This window comes from Etheostoma spectabile, chromosome 15 (genome assembly GCF_008692095.1).
Source record: "Etheostoma spectabile isolate EspeVRDwgs_2016 chromosome 15, UIUC_Espe_1.0, whole genome shotgun sequence".
Lineage (NCBI taxonomy): Eukaryota > Metazoa > Chordata > Actinopteri > Perciformes > Percidae > Etheostoma > Etheostoma spectabile.
Genome location: NC_045747.1, coordinates 10,894,612 through 10,918,152, shown reverse-complemented (window position 1 = coordinate 10,918,152; position 23,541 = coordinate 10,894,612). Strand labels below are relative to the sequence as shown.

The following is a 23,541-nucleotide window of genomic DNA, read 5'->3' as shown; positions in this document are numbered from 1 at the left end:
CAACGGTCGTATCTTTTGTACCATTGTGTTTATATCGAACAAGCATTGATGTTTCTTTGTCCACCGGCTGCAGTTCACAGAAGTGAAATCTCAGTGAAATTGATGAAGTTACAATATTTGCCAGGCAAATTAAAAAGAAAATCTCAAAGAATCATAATACATTTACAACATTTAAAACATCCATTTAAAATTGTTTACATTACACTTATCTCTTCTTTTAATGTCAAATCTTCAATGACATTAGGGTATTTTGAATGATGTGAATGTGACTCTACAAGAGAGTAAAATGACTGACACTGTGGATAAAAGTCCCATCTCCCAGAATTCCTCTTACGTCAGATCTAAATGTTACCACCTTTGAAAAACAACTTGGTCTGGTTCAGCATATGTTTGAGATGATTATTTTTCCATACATTGGTGTCTTTCTGATCATGACTGTAAAAAACGAATTATGTTTAGAACAGAGATTGTTCTGAAACAAGATTTAAAAAAGATCTTGGAATGCAAACAGTGATACCACTGCTTGCACTGCTCCTGCTGGTTATAAATAGACCACAGTATATAGATATGCAGTTGGCTATGTTCAACGATCAGTTGACCGTGTGCGACGAAAAGCATCTTTTGATCTTCTCCCAAACAGCATTTTCTACACCCTCCTCCCACCACAAACCTCCTTGAAGTAGCCTATTTTAGAAACCATGTTGTTTATTCAACGCACAAAACCTTGCACCACACAGGCCCTGAAATAAACCTGTCTGTCTTTGCCACGGAGAGAAAAGAATACCAGCCACACAGGTGGTCAGGGGGAGGGGAAGGCATGTAGAGGTCTTGCATCCCATGGATCAGGCTTTTATTGGGGCTTCTCACTGTGTAACAAGCGAGGAGCAGAACAGACAGGAGATGTGTCTTATAGGTCTAATGGGAGCCCATTGGCATGTGTCACTGGGTTGGGCTGTATGTGGCTGCTCAAGGTTACTAAGCTGGTGTAGAGCAAATCAGGCAACTTATATTTAGCCTTGCAAATGGCGCACTATGGATTATGTCTTGGGGCTCTCCAGTTTCGTCTTCAGTGCGTTTTGTAGCATGAAGGGGGGCTGTGGATCATGAAGAGGCTGCTATTCAGGTGAGGAGCAGGTTCACTTCATGTTCTTAGACCAGCTCTTTTTCCACTTCTTCTCCTTTCTTCCCTGCTCACTTTTCCTCCACCTCTCATTCATACACTCCATCTGGGGGGGAAAGTGTTTATGGTCTCACATACTTCTTCTGGAGGTGGGGGGCTATTCAGAGCGTCCAAAAGGCACCAAAGAAGACACACTTGAATTGGACTGAGAGTTGCGTTGTGGAGTGAGCAGGTATTTGCTTCCCATACCAGGAGAGGACAACCAGTGTGATTGGACGTATCTCAGATTGTTTCGTCACCAGGCTACTGAGATTTGGGATTAAACAGTATCATGGATGTACTCGCTTTAGAGGCAAAGAGTGCAAATGGAGCAGATACAGAAAAGAAGTCTTCATCAAGGCCAAAACCGAAACCTCCTAAAAAGGCTAAAAGGATTGTTTACTTTGAGGTGGAGATCGTGGACATCAAGACTAAAGAGAAACTGCTGCTGCTGGACAAGGTTTCTGACTACACTCACCTTTTATATTGAGCATAATGATTTACTTAGAGTTGCTTTAACTGATACATTACCACAGATGTTTGAATCCTATACAAAAGGCACAAAGAATGCATGAGAACTTGCCATAGATTGCCATAGACTTGCATGTCATAGATGTTATGGTCAATTACAACAGTTTATCACCTCCCAGTGCAATCCTTTTAAAGTTTCATGATTCAAACGTGTCTGTTCTAAAAGTAGCACACGCAGAAACTGTGATTACTTTACAGGAAAGTCCGAGGGAAACATGTTTGTTTTAGCTCAAGAACTGCAGGGTCAGCATTGTGAGCAGACGGCTAATTTTACACATAATCATCTACTTCATAGGCGGCCCGGTCAAGTTGCAGCCATTATCAGTTACGTTTCTATTGGGTGAGGGTTGCAGTTAGGAGGTGAGAATTCCCTCTTCGTCTGACAGGAAATTTCTGTTATAGCTACAGCACATGCCTGTACTGCACCGAGCCAACAGCCAGGCACACACACATGATTAGCAGCTTGTATAAAAATGCTGGCATAAATGAGTCCCGTGTCAAAAAACGTGAGGGATCACATTGAACTGACAATGTAACAAAATGCAAGCATGACAAATTCCAAAAGAAAGGAAAACTTCTGCCATAAAGACAGTACTACAGATACGTTAGTATGTTTGTACTCCATGTCTTGTAAATTGACTTGAAAATGTCAACATGGCGGTCTGCACCCTAATGTTGCTGATAATCTTAAATATGGTTAATTTTTACATTTCAATTGCAGGTGGAACCAACTGCCACTGTTTTTGATATCAAAGCTTTGTTTCAAAAATCATGTGAGTAAGTTTAAGAAAATACATTTTCCATTTATTCCTATCATGATCTCTAAAGCAGGCCAAGAGTAAAGTTCCTCTCCATTTCAACAGATCCAAAGTGGTATCCAGCCAGACAGTCCCTTCGTTTGGATCCAAGTGCGTCTGCTTTTGTTTTACAAAAGAATTCTGCATTTATCCGACTCAGTTGATTGATGGAAGTTGAATGTTATGGGATTCTTTCTCGTCTTATCTCTGCTGTCATGTTTTTCAGAGGCCAGGTGTCTCAAGGATGAGGAAATTCTGCAGACACTTCCTGTGGGAACCACAGCCAGCTTTTACTTCAGTGACCTAGGACCTCAGCTCACATGGGGGACTGTGAGTCCACACGTGCACAGACACACACTACGGAGGACCATACAGAGGTGCTGCATGGCGTGCATGTTTTACATTACTGTAAGCTGTGTTCTAAAGTACACTTTACAACATGTGTTAAGATGGATTTTCACCTTCCTTTGATAAAATTAAACATGTATTCAAGCATTCAAGATCTGATCCTCTGAACAGCAACCTTTAAAATGCAAGAAATGATTACATTCACATGGTCCTTTTAAGGTCTTGCATGCTGCACTTCTGGATATAATTGTTTGTGTGTGTGTGCGGCACGTTTTTCATCAGCTGGCTGTCAGGGAAAGAGGCTCTGCAAAGTATACACCATCTGTGAAACATGAAAAACCACTGGCATGGCCTTTTAGGATTCTTATACTTTAAATATATACAGACACTCTATCACCCACTCAGTAACTCTTAAATATAAATATCAACCCACAGTGACAGATAGAGGTGATTTGCTGTGGTACATTTTTCTTTCTACTCCTGCACCGCCTGTTCTCTGTCCTAGGACATATAATCTCACGGCCCCATTTTTGCCAAAGGTGTTTATCTCCCTGACCTCTCACTCGCCTTTCACTGCGCTTCTTGACTCACCCTTGCCCACCCAGTCTCTACATTTCCTGTCCTAACCCACCCTGACAAACCCCCCAGCAGCCTGCCAGGCTGCTGACTGGTGCCACTGTGGGCGGGGGAGGAGCATGAACTGCCCCAGCAGAGATCACCAGTAGCTATTGGTCAGGCACTCTTAGCCAGGGCTCGGCTCGGGGTGCTGATTCAGTGGTTCAAACTCACTGCCAACTGTGCTGCTACGCTTGATCATATCAATTACAAGCTGCCCTAGTATCTTATTTGCTCCATGGGCATAAATAATACTATTATTGTTGCACTGAATGGTTGTAGAAGTAGACGGATGGTTTTTGTTTTAAGATGGATTTGACAAGTGGATTGTTAGAGAAGCCAGAGCCATACTGGTGTCAGTTGCTCGCGTTGTCAGATGCTTTGGACTGACAAAGGGCTGATCTATCAGGGAGAAAATGTTTGAATTTCACTGGTTAGTGTATTCTCTATTTTAGGAGAGAAGTTAATTGTTGGAGCTGTTAATTGCAGTGCTGTTCATGTATTCATTCATTACTTCTTTGTTTTGTGCTGTACTGCCTTTTTGCATATTTCTGCACTTCTTCTCATCTGGTCGCAAACCAAGAAAAACCAAAAATGAAAGCATAACTGTCTTTTCTTTGATCAATTCAGGTGTTCCTGGCAGAGTGTGTTGGTCCACTGGTCATCTATTTAATGTTCTACTTCCACCTTCCCTTTATCTACTCTCCTAAATATGACTTCACCAGCAGCAAGCACTGGGTGGTACAGTGAGTGTCAACTTTCTCATGTTTTTGGGGACCTGTTGCAGTGTTGCTCCTGTGTATCATACAATCCCAGGCTTTGCACACGTGCAACCTTAACACGACAACCACTAGTGAAGTCTATGGTGACACTAGGTCAGGGCCAAGTGTAATGGTGAACTGCAGTGAGACCGTATATTAATCACAGCTAAATATGTAAGTATGTGTGTTCTGTTTCAGCTTGGCCTGCATGTGTCACTCCTTCCACTACATCAAGAGGATCCTGGAGACACTGTTTGTCCACCGTATCTCCCATGGGACCATGCCTCTCAGAAACATATTTAAGGTGAGTGAGCTGAACAATTTTGACTTTTGAATGTGATATACAGTATATAATTATGTTGCATTGTGTGATTCTCAGAAATCGGAACCAAAATGTATGTGGAGCCTTATCTGGACAGTATGACTTATTATAGTCTCCTCCTGTATTTCAGAACTGTGGCTATTACTGGTCCACTGCAGCTTGGATGGCGTACTACATTAACCACCCTCTCTACACCACACCGTGTAAGTGCAGACCAGTGCAATATTCACTTTAACTCATCAGTCAAAGTTGACTTCCATCGTAATCCATTTTTCTGTGACACATTGACAGATTACGGGCCGCAGCAGGTGAATACAGGACTTTATATTTTCTTGGTAAGTTTATTTACAGATCAGTAAAGGAATCTCCTAGACATTGAATGAAAAAAAAAACTTTTGTAGATTGTCATTTTGGATGTGTTTATTCCCATAGTTCTGTCAAGTAGGGAATTTTTCCATCCATGTTGCTCTTCGTAACCTCAAACCACCAGGTGAGCATTTTCTAACAAGGCACATAGTGTTTTTAAAGCAGCCAACAGTATGAGGCAATACAATGTTTTATTTGTTTTTACTCATCTCAGGTTCAAAAATCAAGAAGATTCCTTACCCAACGAAAAATCCATTCACATGGATGTTTTGGCTGGTCTCTTGTCCAAACTACACATATGAGGTAATTATGTCTACTCTTACCGGAAACAGGACAAGAAAATACTGTCTGGAAAACACAAAAATGGTATACTAAAAAGACTATAACTTTTGTAGATAGCCACTGGATTAGACTAGCTCAGACTGCTGAAGTCTCACAGTAGCTTTAGATAAACAAATATTTGCACAGAATGAGTCCTATGAATTTTTACCTCCTATCTCGTGTGGGAAGAACATTAGGAAAGGATATTTTACACACCAGTATAAACAGGAGGAATGATTGAAGCAAGCTAAACCTGGTCTTAAACAGACAAGACAAATTGGGAACATATCATTTAATGTTAAATCATGTTTTGTTTTTTTGTTCTTCTAGCCTACTTCTTCATGACCAAGAATCTGTTTAGTAACAATATGTCATTCAAGGGATTTTTATAAAGATTATTTTTGGGCATTTAAGGCTTTTAATTGACAGGACAGCTGAAGACATGAAAGGGGAGAGAGAGGGGGAATGACATGCAGCCAAAGGCCGCAGGTTGGAGTCAAACCCGGGCTCGCTCTACCAACTGAGCTATCTGAGCACCCTTCAAGTGATTTTTAGTCTCATTTTAGTTTGGTTATTAGTTGTGCTATTATGGAAATACTGAAGGCAGCTGTTGTATGCATGTCTATGCAACTCAGCAGCAAAACTCTCTAGTACTTGTGTTTTATTCTTGCAACATTAAATGCACCTTTGCTGCCATCTACTGGTTACATCCTACACATGCATCATACATCTCAATGCACTGTGTATGTGTGTTGGTCACAGGTGGGCTCCTGGATCGGCTTCACAGTGATGACCCAGTGTGTGCCTGTAGCTTTCTTCACTCTCGTGGCCTTCATTCAGATGACTGTGTGGGCCAAAGGCAAACACTGTGGCTACTTAAAGGAGTTCAGAGATTATCCGACCCTGCGCTCCTCCATACTCCCCTTCATCCTGTAGAGCTAGGCACATAAAACAACGGTCACCACATACAGCCGGTTCTTTTTGAAGGCCTCTCCATCCACTGGATGTCAGAAAGTGTGTGCTGAGGTCAACAGCATGGATGGATGTTGGTCATATGGACTCCATGTAACATTTTCTAGCCGTTACAGTTACTCTGTGTTGGACCGGTGAATGCAGGACTGTTAGAGGCAAAGGAAGCCATCAGAGGTAAATGCAGCAAAGTCTTAATTTAAAGTTGTATGTGATATTGAAGAGCAAGAGGATAAAAAAAAATATTTTGCTACTTCAGTAAGTTGTAACATGTTTGAGTGAGAGTGCCGTTTAGTTTTTAAAAAAAATCACATTATTTTCATAGATTTTGGAAAACCTGATCAGTGAAGTTTCCCACAGAGCTGGGCGACCAAGATGCTAATCTGCAATGTCCAACTAGTGTGCAGCCTGGAGCTGAGAACTTTGTAGCCTCCTGCAGTGTTCTACTGATCTAAGTGACATTTACACCATGATAGTGCTAGTGCTATCTGGATTAGAAATTGAATAAGTGGGGAAATATCTTTTCTTTTTGTCTGTACATGGATCAAGTGGTTTTCTAATATAGCTAAAATAAGGAAGAGGAAAAACACTGCTGACAGCATTAACAAGCACGTCCTTTAAAAATATACCTCTTACGTCCACATGATTATAGTGCAGAAAGTGTTCAATTGAAGGAATTATAAAATGTTTTTGGTCATCAAACCATTGTCATAGTATTACATATTTATTATTAAGTGTCTTTCATTTTTGTACTATTCTGAAGAGTTGTGCAGCTACAAACAGACTGAGACTTTATCTGGTGGTGCTTTCCAGGATTGGGAAAAAACCTCCAAAATAGTTTATTTTTTGCTATTCCATTTTCGCTGAATGTGCATTTCACAGAATGCTGCATTGACTGAGCCTTTTACATTAAATGAGGAACTTTTGTGTGAAGAGACCATTCAGTGTCAAGCAGGACTTCTATCTGAAGTGGAACGTTTGTTTACAATATAAGATTGAGACTGTAGCGAGGCCCTCACACGCTCTTAAGGCAACCCTGACCCACTGAATCAATTGTTCTTAGGCAAATTATAAATACAACAAGTGTAATAAACTATCAGAAAATAGGTGACTGAAGAGGTGGACACAAGCTTTATTTGTGACTCTGGAAGAAGTGTCAATGTTACAGATAAAAAGGGGAAGAGATACATTGGAGATGTAGACTACATCATATGGAATGTTACAATTCAAAAGGCTGGCTTACATTAAAAAAACAGAGACACTGGACAAATTATAAATGGATGATAACATAAAATATTGCATTTGATCACAAAATATACTCTGTAAACAGGCACTGACCAGCTGTATTAAATTTAAAACAATAGTCAGTATTTCAATAACATTTCCTAAAGTTTATTACTTTATTTTGCTTATGTATGAAAATGAATCCCATTGGTATGCACATTTCCTGGTTACATCTATCTGCAATTGTTCCCCAAATGCAACTGTATTAAATTGGACCACAGTCAGCTGTAAATCAGATAGAAAAAGAAAAAAAAAAGAAAAAAACACACAAACACGCACAACATATTGCCTTACCAGCAGGTAGTAGTATATCATATTGGTTATATCTCTGTGTTACAGAGACACTGAAGACATAATCCAACATCAGCAGCTATGGGTCAGGAATCGGACTCCCCCAGCACTTTGATGACATTTCATTTAACGGAATGAAAAGGGAAACTCACAACAGATGTGCTTTACGTTTATCTGTGTGACTCACAAAGATGTTCTGGAGTAATAAAAGGTACCATAACAGATCGAGCGAGGATGCAGGTTGAAATTTTAGAGCCAATGCCAAACCAACATTCTCTTGTGGACCCAAAACTGTGACACCACTTTGCTCGCAGCACTATGCAGTCCAGCATGTCTCTGTGGGTACATCAGCCCATGGGTGGGCCACTTGGTGCAAGGCTCAGTCCCCTTCAAAGGCTGCTTATCCCTCTTTTACTCTTGCAGAAAGGTCATTACAACTCCACTTTTAAACATACTGAACGTACCAGTCTATTCCCCTGACAATGCCACATGGGTAAAAAAAAGAAAGAAAAAAAATACATTGAAATCCAAAGACCATAATGAGAGGTAGGATGAGTGTCTTTCAGTTTGTGGTCCTTGTCACAGTGAAAGTTACTTCCACCGCTGCCTTTCCCCCCCCCCAGTCACCCCTACATATTGTGTATATGAAGGTGGGTGGCAGGATCTAGATGGGAGAGGGAACTGCATTCACGCTTGGGTCAATGCAGTATTTTCTGTCTGTCATGTGAATCACCACTTCAGAGGTCTTCGTATTCCAAGAAGTGGGTCCTCTGCAGCACCTTTACATGGCGCTCGTAGATTTTGAGTGCAGGGCCGAGTCTGATGGACAAACCAGTCAACACGTCACTGCGCTGCATTAGGAGAAGGGACTTCCCGTCAATCTCCTGTGAGGGAGAGCTCAGTTAGCATCACCCATAGAGTTCTGAAGGTATTTTCTGAATACTTAACATCTTTTAATTAACTCATATAATGTAATTTTTAAATGGCCACCAGGACGCACTGTGTATTTATTCAATTACATTTTGAAAACCTAAATTTATGGGATTTTTCCTAGTCACCTCAACTACTTTGGGACTGCTCAACACACTTTTTTTCAACCTGTTTTCATCTGTTTTTGTGTCTAAGTCACTGATGGGAACAACAGTCTTTGACATTAGTACGATATAAAGCAAGATTTCTGCAGTCGTTTATAGGGCAATTGAGCAGCTTGTTTTTAACTGAACAAAAATTTCTATTGACTTTGAATGAAGTGTATTTTGCAATGCTAAAATATTGTTTATTTACATGGAGTCTGGTAGGTATAGCGAATGCATTTTTGAGAATGTTTTTATGTTTAAAAAAAGAATCTTACTCTTTAACAAAACGATCAACCTCCTTATTAATCCATTACATATTGTTGACAGACATTTAATATTAATCTGAGCCTGTCAGTTGCAAAACAAGCACTTGAGAATGTAAATACAAGCAGGACAATTGCCCCATTAACTTACATTGTAGCCTGAGTAGCCGCTGCCGACTGCAGCATTCTTGCTTAATATTGGACCCATTTCAAAGATTGTTGTTACTATCAGTCACTTAGACACAAAAACATACGGTAGGGACCATAGGGTCCAGGTGATGAAATATGTGTGGTTTTCAGTGTACATATAGTGCCCCCTGTGGCAGTTTTGCGGTGGTGTACTGACCTGTGTTCGAAACGCCACAGCCTGATCTGGAAAGCCTGCAGCTGAGAAGTAACTGGCCACATCTGCCACAGTCCACTGCATTAAGTTCTGGCTCATCGTCTCCTTCTTCACAAAGCTGGAGAGAGAGACATAACCACATGACATTTCTTCAGCAAGTACTGTCTCACTTTGGTGTTGTTTTTTTCAAGCCTGTGGGTGAACGTCTGTGTGGTCAGTAATTATTCACGAGTTTGTGCCGCAGAAATATGTAGATTAGTTATTCAAAACAATAGCTGAAAAAAATAAAGTCAAGAGTGTATAACACTATTTTAGAAAGAGAGGGGATGCTAAAATGTATTTCTTGAGATGAATGTGATGACTTGCTTACTAACAGGATACTTACACTTCATCCCCTTTACCACCATTCAGAAGACAGTCTTCGGCTGCTGTGATAGAGGGTATATCTATCTTGTTCTTTAACATACCTGTTAACAAAATGGAAGCAGGATTATTACAAAATATTACCACAATGAACGCAAATTTAATGGATATCATGACATGCTCCAGGAGAAGCCTTGACTGCATGTTTCTTTAATAATTACTAAAACACAATGCCAATCAACATTACTAACATTTTCTTTGAGTCAAAATCAGCTTTGCATGTTAATTTTACAAAAAAACCATCAAGCTTCTTGTTTCTTGTCAACGTGCAATATGCAATGCACAGCAATGGGAAATGGCCAATTAAAGTGGAGCTCAATTCATGACTCACTGTGAGAACAAAGAGAAGGGTTCATATAAGAACCATGGTTCTAACCTTTTTTCAATTCTGCAAACAATGTGTTAAATTAAAATGTAATTAAATGTAGTTAACAATGATCATTCTTCTTTGTTTGAAAATTGCAGCTTTAAATCTTTCAGTGGTGTGATGTTGAACCAACAGCAGCAGAGTTTTGATGATGGTACTAGTATGCCACACTGCGGCCTCTACTGTCACGGAACAGTGTTTCCATTGGAGTTTGTGCACTGTTCAGTACGGTGTGGGTACAATGAATAAATGGTGATAAAGCGCCCTTACTATACAGTACCAGCCCACTGTCGCAAGACGCTGGCTGGACTGTCTTCATGCGGTACATGACAGGGACTACATTTTTAGGTGAGTACTTTTTTTAAAACCTTTTTTCTAGCCAAACCATATCCGAGTACAGTATACTGTGGTATGGAACTTATGCACTGGTAAAAAAACATTTTAGTGTTTATTTTTGTCATGCCATGTTAGTTGATGTCTAAGGAGGGAAAAACTATAACCACTTGTCTTTTATTCAAATTCAGAAAGTCACAATTCAGATTTTCAAAAAATAACTGTGGGCATACCACTGCAAACACAACAAATTGTGCTTGTTGGTACACAAGCAAGATGAAGGAGTCTGGGAATCAAACGGTGTGTTTCTGAGGTGGAGGATGGGAACTTTGCCCTATCTTTTCCTTTACAAAAAAAGGTGTGTGTTTCCTTGCTTATCAACAAACACATATATACCATAAAATATGAATCTATTCTGAATAATTAAAAGCCATCTCTAAGCACACGTTATCGACCAATCAGCTATTTAAAGCCATATTTAGACAGCTTTTAGAAACCTTCTGCAGCTCTATGCTTTTTACAAAGTCATGTGTTGATGTTTCTTGACTGAAATTCATCATGCATCAATATCAGAACTGTTAACAGATTTCCACCTCAACAAGCCAAGTTGTTAATAGGGCAGAATTGCAGAATGGCAGCCGGTTCTGTGAAAAAACCTTTAACAGTCAAAGTGAGCACCACCTGGATTGGAAGGTAGCGGGACAAGTTTGTGAAGCATTCAAAAAATCTTGAGCAAGCCTTAAGGCAAGCACTGGTCAAAAAGGTCAAATGGTCAAACAGCCAGAAAAATACTGTAAGATGTTATTACATAATTCCTTTAACATGTGTTTTGTTAGAAACCATTACTCAAAGTGAGAGAGCGGCGAGTGATCAATGTGTTCTCCATAAAACAGATGCAGGCTACACAGCTGCTACAAAAACAAAAAATGAGACACTATGTCACTCACAGTTGTCAGATGGCAAAGAAAGTGCCTGTGGTCTTCCATCAGATACATTTCTGGTCTCATCCTGTTGGCCAAACAATAGAAATGAAACATACAAATGTCAGGTGTGAAGCAGAGAGATCAAAGAAGCAGGAGACATTTAGGTGTCATTCTTTGTCACAAAAGGATTACAATTACCAGCCCTGCTGCATAGTTCGGTACTAACTGGTCAGACGAAAGGCCACTATCCACCGCCTTGCCTTCATCTTCTTTCTTCACGTTGATCTTTAAAGCGCCGGGGCTGGTAGTTGCAGAGAGGATTGCTGGCTTCATGGCTGCTGCTAACAGAGTGAACCCTTTACATTCCATACTGATATCATCCATACAATCACACCTGACTATTCTTGCCAAATATCAGTGCTAATCAAAACCTAATGCAGCACAAAATTCCTCTTCATTAAACCTGAATAACTGGTACAAACAAGCCGATGGATGACTGCACTTATTACTGCTGGAAGACATTGCTAAGCTATGAAAACGTATTATTTTCTGCTGCAATCTATCTTACATTAACTGAGACATTGATATAGTCAACAGCCATGTCACCCATTCAGTTCCCATACCTATTTCATGTCCAATGCATAACTAAGCATAAATCTTGCACATGAAACAATATTTGAGTGCTCCATAATGTCGGGTGTGCAAATCCAACTGTGTTGAGCAGTGTGAATACCTTTGTCTCTCTGCATTCCTGGGTGCTGGCGCTCTGCTGGGCAGACAGCAGAATGATAGGCCCAGTCATTGTGTGTGAGGGCCCTGGGGCTGGAGGGGGGCAAGGAGCTGGGTCTCTCACCAGCCTTCTGGAAAGAGGCACAGTCCAGACCGGAGGCAGGGCCGGGGCCAGGGCGAGTGCCAGAGGGGGAGCAGGGGGCAGAGACGGCTCGCACAGAGGCACAGTGCATGGAGGCATCTTTATATGTGCGGCCAGGAGAGGGTCTTTCCTGCCCATCCCGGCTCTCATCAGCCCCCTCCTCATCTGCATTACTGTCTGTGTCCATTGCCAGAGATGTGTCAGCCTACAAAACAGAATCATAGGTGCAACATATAATTTCCATGACATTTATTTTAACTGTGAACCCAAACCATGACTGCATTATATAATGTTTATACAATCTAGGGGGGGTGCAGAATTAAACCAATGGCGACAATAAGATTGAGGGGATTAGAAACATTTAACTCAGTAGAAGAAAAGCCACTTTCAACAATTAAGTTATTTATTTAACAGCAACTTAAAAAGCTGATAAGCCTGCAAGGCATTACTGTTATGTAGGCTGTCACATGAAAACACGCTCAGACAGATGTCGCAATGTGACCGCTGTGGTGGTAAATTATTGCCTTTGAATGCTTTCGTCCCTTTCCGCAGTGTTCACTCCGCAGACAGTAAGCCCTTAAACCACAAACGTGTTTCCACGCAATTAAACACTTGAATATGATCTTATGTGATTGCATACTTGTAAGTAGTTTTGACATAGCGCACTGATTCCTTTCGTTGGGGTTCTTTTTTTTTTGTCGACGGCGCCCTGAGTAAAATATTACCTTTTGTGCGACTGCGTGTCCAAGACCCAGCAGTCGAGCACAAGAGCGCACTAAAAAAGCCCGCCCCGCTTCTGAAAAAAAAAGAGCCGCTTGGATGGCATTCACCCATTGCACTGCATTTCACATAACTTTCGCCGAGACACGGTCACAAAACACACCATGCCCCCGAGGATCAATCCAGCACGATTTTCATCTCGGCTCACATGAAACTGCCGATGTGCTCGGTGCGTCCCGATCTTTAGAGGCCTTCTTGATTGACAATATAACACTAAGGGCCGATGGGAGGCGTTTTAGTCTTTCCTCAAATTTCCCCCAAAGTGCGCATGGAGTTGGGAGCCGCGGTAAAGACCTCGCCATTGTGTCTGTGATCATTACGGAGCGCTTCCCGGGGCCGAGCCACGGCAAAGCAGACCAGAGATTAAAATAAAAAACGAGCTTTAACTCGACGGGCAGATCAACGCAGCACCTCGATCACAGCGAGCATCAGTCGCCTCGTTTACCAGTCTACTTTGACTTTGCACCGGGTCAAGATTTACAGTACCGAAAAAAAGGAGTAACGCAAATGAGTCCGCTGTCGGACACGGTCTACTGTCTTCATCTGATCCTCGTATTCTAGTGAAACCTGGATAACAAGCCCAGCGACGCAGTCTGTTTTTTGTGGTCAACACACACGTCTTTCAGAGAACAAAGTCAATTTGATCTCAGCTTAACCCAAATCGGATAGGGCATCCGCCAGCTAGCGCCGAAGGAACAGTTTGCAGGCGGTTCACGTTAGTTCAGGTCTCAAATATCAGGTCTCAAATAATACCTTCAGATTTCATTACTCTGCAGTGATGTGTCTCATCTTAAAATACTCTCAACAAATAGTTGCCAGACACGGAGAAGTGATGCCACTGCTGTACGGGACGTGAGAGGCCATATCAACAACCAACACTGACGTGACTGGGATTGTCGTGTCCGACAACGGATCTAGGGGTTCGACTTTATGCATTGCGTCGACAATCGTACATCACTCAAAAACAGACGCAGCTTGCATAAACTAACTGAATAGAACCCTATTTGGAGTAGCCTACTTTTTCACCGATAGTAAATGGATTTGGCAGCTGTTATACGGGACAAAACACATAGTGATAATGGTCCAGACGAAAGGGGTGACATGTCGTCATGGGCAGACATAATATGTGTCAGGACTAGGCTCTGGTGATATTTGGTGTTTTGCCTGGGATAGCTGTCCTCGTCAACAACCCAACAATGTGTCACGTCCCCCATCAGGCTCCTACATCCGCGGTGTTTGAGACTTTTTTTTCCCCTTCACCCACTCCCACATACAAGCCCATGAGAGTGAAAACACAAATTTCCAGCCCATACTTTCAAAATAAAACCCACACTAGCAAGCGAGTATTTTGTCGCTATTATTTTGAAAGGACATTTGTTCAACTTCCGGGATACGTGTGCTCATCTCTTGCCAGCTTGGTAGTCTTCCTCCCCTTCGCTCAACGCTGAGTTTGGGGCTCGAAAAGCGCTTTCTGCTGCCGATAATGGTGGCTCGGGTTGTTGAGGACGGACAGGACGGTGCAACTTTTCATGTCTTCCATTTTTGCGTTTGAATAACCCTTTAAAAGTGCTTTTCAACCGGCGTTGTGTAAAATATGCCACACTCTCAGTCTCACTAGCTACACGCACCTTCTGATTTTTTTTTTTTTCGTCTCCACCTCGGCAGCGCTCGAGTGAGGTCCAACTGCCGCTCCCCGTCTGCGGCAGTGTTGGGTGCACTTGCAAATCGCTCCCCCCCACCACTACCCGTGTAGAACCAACAAATTCGTGTTTTTTTTTTGTTGCAAAACCACACATTATCCGTGCCTAGCTTTTGCCTCCACCTGTTAATTGGGTAAGATGTGACATGACAATGAGATGGGAGCTCGTTAAACATTCCTCCTCGCATTAACCTCAACATACCTCCAAATCCTCCTCGTCCTGGTCCACAGGACCGAAAGCGCTGTCCCCGTTGCTCAAGTCAGAATGACTAGCTTCTTCCACCGCGCTCCTTCTCGCAGCCGTCGTTAACGTTACATCGTCTTTTTTTCTGCTTCTCCGCTGAACCTTGGCGGCGTTTCGGTATGAAATAGAACCCTTGTAGTTAACTTTCAGCACGGTTTGTTCTTGAATCAGTTTCTCCAGTTCTGCGCAGGTTCGGTCGGGCTCGGACCCGTGTCGTCTCCGGACCATTCGGCAAATCCTCTCCAAGTCCGGCCGGGCTTTTCGCGACCGCAGCGAGTCGATAGTGTCCAGGATCCACTCGCGGTACTTAGATTCAGACATCTTTTTTGCTCGGTTGATTCGCTTTTTTCTTGCTTTTTTTTTTTCTACCTTAGTGCGTCAACCTTGTACGTTACACACGGTTACACACGGTGTTTTTCGTGAGCCGCGGTCCGAGCCCAACTGAGAAGCGGAAACCTCACTGTACGCCTCCTGCGTTTGCGTGTGCGCTTAAGGTGGACCGACAGAGTTGCAGCGAAAAGTTTCACTCGAGAGGAGTTTTAAGGTGGAATTTGCCGACCTGGACAGGAACGAGCGCACGCACTCGGGCACATGTGCGCCATAATGGATGCAAACGGTGGCCATTTATTTCAAGAGTTGTCAATTGTGATACAGCCTCTGATGTAGTACCCGAAGCTACATGTCGTCCATGTTTCACTTAACTTCACCAGATCAATTGAAAACAACAGAGGCGTAACTAGGAAGTTTTGGGGTTTCATGTTTTGCCCTATTTTGAGATCAAACTATGGCAGATTCAAGTATACAATAAAAGAGTTGATAATAAAATCCAACACGTTAATAAATCAGTATACAAAATACTGCTTTATTGAATCCAATAAAAAGGGATCGATTTAAACTCTTTCAAAATTGTGATTGAAAACACAATCACCCCTTCCCAATAGTTAACAAAAAGGTAATCCAAAACCCTAAATTGGAACAGTCTGTCTCCCAGGATACATGACACAATTACCACTATAGAGCTTTTCTGTATACAATTAAGTTTCTGATGCTGTTAACAGTTTTATTGCCTTAATATTTGTAAACACAGTATGAATTTAGCTATCAAGCTAACTCTGGGACATTTGATAACTGACCATTGCCTGTGTTAAATGAACAAATATCAATGATTCACAAAATGGAAACCGCACCTTCCAGTTTTTGTAAACATAGGCCTACCACTAATTTGTGTAGTATAAAAATGACTATTTTTTAAAAAGTATTTATTCTAATTGTATTTTAATTATGTAGATCTACATTTCATCTATCATGGATTGACTTGCTCATTTGTAGCCCTTCAAAGTGTCATTGTTATCAATTACTTTCATAACTTTTCACTCTTTAATGGCTTTCCATTCTTTGACGGACTGGAATATGAGGTCTTTTACTGTATCTTAATTGCTTTCCAATCAATTGGAAGACTCTCTGGGCCCTTCACATATAACTGATGCAAAAGATAATTCTAATAACTAAGTGCACTGAGGGTGGGAATACATTTAGAGAGGTTTAATGAAAGCTGGCTGGTATTTGATCCCGTTACTGTGACAGGAGGATCACAACACTGCATTATTCAATCCCACCTGCCAGCCTCTTAAAACATTCACAATAACAGACAGGACAGTTATACAGCATTTGTCCCCTCACCTACCAACAAGTCTGCTCCTCTGATCCGGCCACGAGCAGCCTGAAGCTGTGAATACCTTCCTTGAGATATGTTTTAAAAAAAAAATTAAAAGAAAAAAGTGACTAGCCTAATTCAGTATGACATTGTGCATGGTGAAGAGAGCTTACACATAACCCAGACATAGTAGTCTTAACAAGTAAAAGTTTATTGGAATGATACATTTTGCAAAATATTACTTTATGTATATTTTTTAACATACTCATTGTGTTCTAAGGGTATCTGTCAAGTTCTCCAGAGGGTAAGATAGTTAAGACTGTCAAAGGCAAGGATATACAGTATTGTTTCCCAAAAGGTACAATAGACTACACAATCACTGTACCCAGGTCATGAGGAAAGGATTAATGATCTGTTTTTGCTTTTTTGCTTCTTTTTTTTGAAAATACAACTAGAAAATATGAACGCAAAACATCTCAGATGTAAAAAGTGTTATGTTTGAATGAAGTGTGTGGAAACTTGATGAAAATAGAAGGCAAACAGGAGAAAAACTCAAAATTAGCACAGAGCAGTTGATAGTGTTTAGCTGATAGAGGATAATAAAAGACAATTGACAAGAAGTGTTGTATGGGAGACAAACATTTTTAAGCATTGTGATGGCCTCAGTGTCTGAAGTGGATCAAATGGCCATGCCTTCCACCCACCAACTCTGATTTAGTCACTTGTCAGAACATAAATACCAAAGATATTACATGTGCTCTCTTCAAAGGATTACATAATGTCTTTCAAATAGTTAGCACAAATCAATTAAATAGGAGATTTGAAAGGACGTGGCATGTGCTTCAGTATTTGCAAAAGACTGGACAAGTTGGTTGGTGATCCACTGCATTGTTCAATGTGATGCTTAAACAAATCAAAAGGTTAAACAACGTAGGAGACTGTCGGCTGTGGAAATAATGATCTCTCAACAAGTTTCAGGTCCAGGAGATGTCTTGCCGTTGGGTTGCTTTACCACATGCAAGAAAAACCAAGCTCACCAGAGAAACATGTATTATTAAAAAATACACATTATGTTTCCAAACAGTATTAAACCATCTCCATCAGACCATTCAAGACATTCAAAAAGGTATCCTGTTTGATCTCAATTACAATAAGAGACTGCGGAAATAGTTACTCAAGCCTACAGAAATCATTTAGAGTTGAAAAACATTCTCAAAAATGTCATGTTACAAGACTTTATGACAAATTGATGCACATCTAACAATTCACAGAAGCTTTTCAGTGAGATGGACAAAGTCTAGCACCTAGGGCCTATGGAGGGGAGGAGGGGTGGGGGTGGGTGGGTGGGTGAACATCCTTCCATAAACCAAGTGTTCAGTCAACAAACCAGCAGTAAGATTTGGTTTGCGATTGTCTTGCATCCACAGAAATAAACTTTGCAAAAGGGGATAGCTTTAGGATAGCTTCCTTAGTTTAATTTGTTACATAGAAAGCTGGAAAACGGAAAGAAAACACTCCAATCTCAACAGTCCCAAAAATTTGGTTGGACTGCAAATCTATCTGAAGGTGTTACATGTACTGTATATACAAGAGAAAATGGGAAGGAAAAACAAAACAATTATCAAAGTGAAGCATAAGTTCAGTGACAATTATCTTTTGCCCTAAAACTGAATACTGAACAAAGCCCAGAAGAACTTTCGGACACATTGAACTGAGTCTTGTTCCATCTTCAAAATAGAGCAGGCGAGAGTCCATTTTAATAGTTAAGCATGTTATCCACAATTTCATGTACCTCAGCACAAATAAAGCATAATGCTCTGCCATCTTTCTTTAAAAGTGATATTGTACAAAAATAACATGCACATTTTGCTGAAACGTTTTGCTACTTTTTTAGCGTATTAAAATCCACCACCGTCATAGTTACATACAGAAAACTTTGCAATGTTCTCAATTTGCAAATTTGGCAGAATTTATATTTGTTTATTTATGAAATCTTAATTTCAGTTTCACAGCTATGAGACAATGTTGAAAAAGATGGAGATTATATATATATATATATATATATATATATATATATATATATATATATATATATATATATATATATATATATATCCTATCTCAATATACATGTATTACAATGTACTATGAATTAAATAAACAATAGTCAGGAGTGTGACCACAATGTTAGTTGTTGAGAAACCACAGCTTTTTAACCCACCCTTGAGCACTAAAGAACACACAAGCACAGAGATTGACATAAAAGGACAACATGATCACCAATAGGATTCTTAAAATGCTCTAATAAATTCATCTAAGAGAAAGACAGACTTAAATGCAAACCCCATGATTACCATTTCTCACAGATCCCCAAAAGGAGTAAGACCTAGATGAAGTTTACTGTGATAAATCATTTTTACTCTGATCAAAGAGGTCACCACTGCTTTAACTGCAAGCAGTGAGTGCATCGTCTACCCAATAATCATGCCACATTTAGCAGACGAAGGTAGGTGCAGAAAGTTTTCAAGCTTTAAACCAAATGGAAACAAAGGGTTGATGCCACCATAGCCAAAGCTCTGCACCAATGCTTTCGACACAGTTTTCCAACCAGTTGGCATTGTGATAGGCACATCTGTTGGACTTGGTATTGCTTGGACAGATTCAGGGTGGAGAGATGGAGGGGGAACCAGGGTGACAAGATACAACGATCACTCTTTGAGAAGCTTGTAGAGAGGGCCCATTCAAAAAAAAAAAAAGAAAAAAAAAGGAGCCTAGCAGATTCAGTACCTTAACAGAAAACCAATGCCTCAACCTGCTGACTAAAAACATGTCATTACACTATTAGAAAGATACAAGTATAGCTGGACAGCCACAACCTATGCCTGATCTCCTCGAGCCCCTGTCACAAACACAAGAGGGATAAATAAAATGAATAGGTAACAGTTGAGAAACAATCAGAAAAGGCAACACTGCTGGTTCTGTTGGATCTTTCTTCACTTTGCCTACCTTTCCGTTGGGGAGGTTTTACATTGTTGTCGTCATTACAAATAAGCAAGTTAGCAGTCCACCCTAGCTTCCTTCCTTCCGACCCCCTTTTACTTTCTAAAACCCTGTCTCTCTCTCTCTCCACTACTCATGGTTGGAATCTAGAACTCAGAAAACTCCTTTGCACACTTCTCTGTGAAGGAGACTCTGATTTCCTCTTCCTCGTAGTCATCAAAGTTGCTTGTGTCACCAGGGCCTTTGCACTTAGGAATAAAGGGAGCTTCCACCTGGAACACACAGGAGAACCAAATCATCAGAAGGTTGCAGTGTTGTCTAATAGAGAGAACCACAGCCATGGCAGGGACAACAAACTACTGGATGACATTGGAATAAGTCTCAGGAGATAAAGAGACAATTAAAAATTCATTTATATTTATTTATAGTTGCACATAGTAACTTAAAAAACGATTAAAATGCATTATGCAATCAAGAAAGCATGCTTGGAAGACACATTGCAGGACTCAATTTGTCATTTTGTTGGGTGGGGTGGGGGGGGGGGGAAATCAATACCACATAGTATCGCAATATTTCCCGTGGAAATACTGTTACAATACCCAGACTCCGGGTATCGATTTTTTATTATATAAATTGCACATGAGAATTTACATTTTTTTGTACTAGAATAATAAAATAAATTGCTTTTTCAGTCCACTAGATGGTGCAGTTGTTTTTTTTCTAGTGAGAAATGTATCTTTTTAGATCAAACAAATAATGAAACAAGATTAAAACAAATGAAAAAGTTTTCCTTTAGGGACAGGGTGTCAGGAAGTTGGAAAAAAGGAAATACATTTCAATATATTGCAGAATATTGCAATGCTTCGCAATCGTTTAAAATGGCAGTAATATCGTACCGTGGCTACGTTTTCTGATAAAATTGAATCCTGGGGCCTCTGGTGATTTCTACCAGTTGGTAGTTTCCTAGATTTCACAGATTGAATTTCAAATGTAGGAAAAAAAAAAAACTTGTTGAACGCATGTTCTCATAGTGTTTATTCTGTGTATTGTTTATAGTCTGTGTTGTTATCAACATTTAATGTTTGCACACTGTCAGCACTGACTACATGCATGACAGCCCTGGAGGGGGGGATCCCTCTCTGTGCAGCATTTTCCCAGCTTTCCCTGCTGAGCCCAAGGTCAGTACGGGGGCTTTTTAACATGTTCCTTTTTTAGTATGTTACATTTGTGAAACCCTTTGAAAACTGTGACTGAGACTTCATATAAATAAACCTGAGTTTATGTGGACCAAAAAATGTGGTTCTGTTTGTATACATATCGTAATGTCAAATGAACTTCTGGTATGCTGCTGTAATTCTACTGAATCAGCTTTTATGTTAGAAAAAAGAAAAAAACTGGAACACTTGTTTTGTCTGTTTCAGACAATTTCCCATTAGTCTCCAATGTAACATTGCCTGAGCAGAGGAAGCTCAGATGGTGTGAAATTACCCGTAGCCGCAGATGTAGACTAAAGACACTTCCACTGACCAAATGCTCATTAAAGCCATCTTCCTTTGTCAGCACCACTTTTCTTCTGTTCCAATTTCAAAATGGGAGGTGGGCTCTGTTTGTACACATTACTACTGTACAAAGGCTGGCCCTCTCACCTTCCTCTGGTAGATGGCGATCCAATCAGTGGTGGCAAACCACTTGTGGCCCTTGATATCGTTGACTCCATTCCTGAGGTTTCCAAAGCGCTTGGTCAGGTCCACCTGCAGCAAATTTCTCAACAGATCCTTCAGGTCTGAGCTGAAGTGGGAGGGAAAGCGAACCTGCAAACAGTAAAAGCAGCGTCAAAGTGTGTTCTCAACCCCAGCGTTTTATACATCATGCTATTGTTTTTAAATATACTGCAGGACTCTGACCTACACCTACATTTAAGTGCAAGCCTATGAGTGGAGCATTGTGCTGTGAGTAATGCCATCTAAAAATGACATTGTACTCATTCATGTTGAATTTGGATCTGGTTTAGCTGGTTGTGGCATGTCTGCTTCTTTGCACTGCTCCACTCCCCTTTGACCCCTCTGATGCGTTTTTTTTTGTCCACAGGGTTGCTTACCATTAGTAGCTTTTGCTTTTCTCACCACTGTTGAGTGACGACCACGCACAAAAGCCAGAGATGACAGTCAATTGGGAGATGCTAAAAAGCACCTACCTAGCATTAACTATGATACAATGTTCAACTTCACTGAAGACACTTGTTAGCTCCAAAGCTCTAATGAAGACTAACTGATGCGAGGAATGCTGTACGGCTGATTCATGCCATTCATTGTGTGACAAATGACTTGCCAGAATGTAAAATCTGAAGGGCATTGGTGTACGTACCTAATAAACTGTGAAACAAATTGGTGACTCAGTGTTGCTGTACATGTGCTGTCTGTTCACATGCTACATGTTTGCAGTAATTTTTATGCCAATATCCCCCAAGACAAACACCCAGGTACTTTGTAAATTTAAAAAAATCTTAATTATAAATGCATAGACCTTAATTGTACCATGTTTTCTATTGTTACTGGAATTCTATCTTCTTAAAATAAAACATATTTACAACAAACAAACCAAAAGTAAAATTTTAAATTGAAATGTCTCTTTCTAAAAGGGCAAAATAAAGGTAGGAAAGCAATGTTACTAGACTGCGTTCTCTAAGCTATGATTTATGATATATTTTATGCCACTTTTATTTGGTATAAACACATTTATTTTATCTTTTGCAATTTTAATTTAACCATTCATTTCCTCTGTTTTTTCAAATTTGTTCATTTTGCTTTTTCATACTGTTACAATCTCAAAATACCATCCTATATCATCTGCTTTATTCTGTAAATTTACATGAATATCATTTTTAGGGGTGTAAAGAGTCACCGGTATGAATCGGTATCCGGTTGCATTATCACAGATACTGTGAGGTTTTGTTTATTGAGTTAGTGATGAGAGGAATACATTGTGGATATCGTAAATTGTACTGGCTGCGGTCTTTGAGTCATCCCTCCATGTGTGTGTGTGTGTGTGTGTGTGTTCATAAACATATGAGTAGACTGGTATACATATACAGTCTATAGATGTGTATTAAGTTTATATTTAAGTTTCATATATACCTAGATGTTCAGTTACATTTGCATTAAAGTCAGCTTGTTGCATGCTAACGCTCATAGCAGTAGTATTGTGCTCACATGTACTCGTGTAATACTGTACATGATAAAGGAGTGCTCCCATGGCTGTGTAACATGGATCTATGTTTGAGTTAATGTCTCTAAGATTTCAGCAGCAAGGAGGCAGTGTCATTTATTTTGAGCTGATGCGTTTGTTATTTGGTTATACATTACCAGCAAATTAAGTTCAAGTTAAACTATAAGCATGTCCTAGCTTTGCTATTCCCTGGTCCCTTTTACAAAATATATCTTTTTGAAGGTAGGCAATACTGCTTAAATTTATTTGGGAAATGAATGTGTTTACATGAAATGAATATTTAGTGTGTCTGATTGAATCGTACCTCATTGAATCGTTTCAACATCAAATGGAACCAAATTGTTCCATAATAAAATCAGACACCTCACTAGTCTATAAATTGAGTGATTTGAAGGTTTAAAAAAAATAAAAATAAAAAAAAGGTATTTGAGAATGTTATTTACAATAAAATAAATATCTTCTTAGGGAGAATTCACTTAATACAAAGCAAGCAAAGGTTTCTTTGTTGGACAATTAACCTTTAACTTTTACACTTTGGGGCGCCTGGATAGCTCAGTTGGTAGAGCGGGCGCCCAG

The 23,541-nt window shown here is 40.3% G+C and overlaps 3 protein-coding genes across 7 annotated transcripts in view; 1 reads left to right on the top strand and 2 right to left on the bottom strand.

The window, feature by feature from the left end:
- Positions 1 to 855: 855 nt before the first annotated feature.
- tecra (trans-2,3-enoyl-CoA reductase a) lies at positions 856 to 6,702 on the top strand. The gene is made up of 11 exons (XM_032538602.1): positions 856 to 1,619; positions 2,412 to 2,463; positions 2,554 to 2,598; positions 2,714 to 2,817; positions 4,081 to 4,196; positions 4,410 to 4,515; positions 4,664 to 4,736; positions 4,825 to 4,868; positions 4,966 to 5,023; positions 5,114 to 5,202; positions 5,983 to 6,702. Exons 1-11 carry the CDS (start codon positions 1,452 to 1,454, stop codon positions 6,154 to 6,156), a joined length of 1,029 nt encoding a protein of 342 aa, XP_032394493.1. The 5' UTR covers positions 856 to 1,451; the 3' UTR covers positions 6,157 to 6,702.
- Positions 6,703 to 7,299: 597 nt separating this feature from the next.
- On the bottom strand, positions 7,300 to 15,601 carry samd1a (sterile alpha motif domain containing 1a). Of its 4 annotated transcripts, XM_032538583.1 has the most exons (8): positions 15,045 to 15,600; positions 12,226 to 12,568; positions 12,042 to 12,044; positions 11,691 to 11,836; positions 11,517 to 11,577; positions 9,832 to 9,913; positions 9,450 to 9,564; positions 7,300 to 8,648 (listed from the first exon to the last, which is right to left on the bottom strand). In XM_032538583.1, the coding sequence occupies exons 1-8, from the start codon at positions 15,405 to 15,407 to the stop codon at positions 8,502 to 8,504; spliced, it is 1,260 nt and encodes a 419-aa protein (XP_032394474.1). In that variant the 5' UTR covers positions 15,408 to 15,600; the 3' UTR covers positions 7,300 to 8,501. The 4 variants fall into 4 exon arrangements, with proteins under 4 accessions (XP_032394474.1, XP_032394475.1, XP_032394476.1 ...); XM_032538584.1 differs by lacking the exon at positions 12,042 to 12,044 and having other exon boundaries at positions 15,045 to 15,601; XM_032538585.1 differs by lacking the exon at positions 12,042 to 12,044 and having other exon boundaries at positions 11,691 to 11,833.
- A 1,326-nt stretch (positions 15,602 to 16,927) lies between these two features.
- The window catches only part of prkacaa (protein kinase, cAMP-dependent, catalytic, alpha, genome duplicate a), a 23,950-nt gene continuing 17,336 nt past the window's right edge, over positions 16,928 to 23,541 (bottom strand). For both annotated transcript variants that reach the window (XM_032538596.1, XM_032538595.1), the window contains exons 9-10: positions 21,387 to 21,551; positions 16,928 to 20,012 (exon numbers count right to left, since the gene is read on the bottom strand). In XM_032538596.1, coding sequence (XP_032394487.1) covers positions 19,887 to 20,012; positions 21,387 to 21,551 — 291 coding nt within the window. In that variant the 3' untranslated portion in view covers positions 16,928 to 19,886. The remainder of the gene's footprint in view (positions 20,013 to 21,386; positions 21,552 to 23,541) is intronic.

Coding starts and splice junctions, on each gene's coding strand:
- tecra (XM_032538602.1), top strand. CDS start 1,452: ATGGATGTACTCGCTTTAGAGGCAAAGAGTGCAAATGGAGCAGATACA. Junction 4,197..4,409: donor AGCAAGCACTGGGTGGTACA/GTGAGTGTCAAC, acceptor GTTCTGTTTCAG/CTTGGCCTGCATGTGTCACT. Junction 4,869..4,965: donor CAGGACTTTATATTTTCTTG/GTAAGTTTATTT, acceptor TTATTCCCATAG/TTCTGTCAAGTAGGGAATTT.
- samd1a (XM_032538583.1), bottom strand. CDS start 15,407: ATGTCTGAATCTAAGTACCGCGAGTGGATCCTGGACACTATCGACTCG. Junction 9,914..11,516: donor TTCTTTGCCATCTGACAACT/GTGAGTGACATA, acceptor TTTTGTTAACAG/GTATGTTAAAGAACAAGATA. Junction 9,565..9,831: donor GGTGGTAAAGGGGATGAAGT/GTAAGTATCCTG, acceptor CTCTCTCTCCAG/CTTTGTGAAGAAGGAGACGA.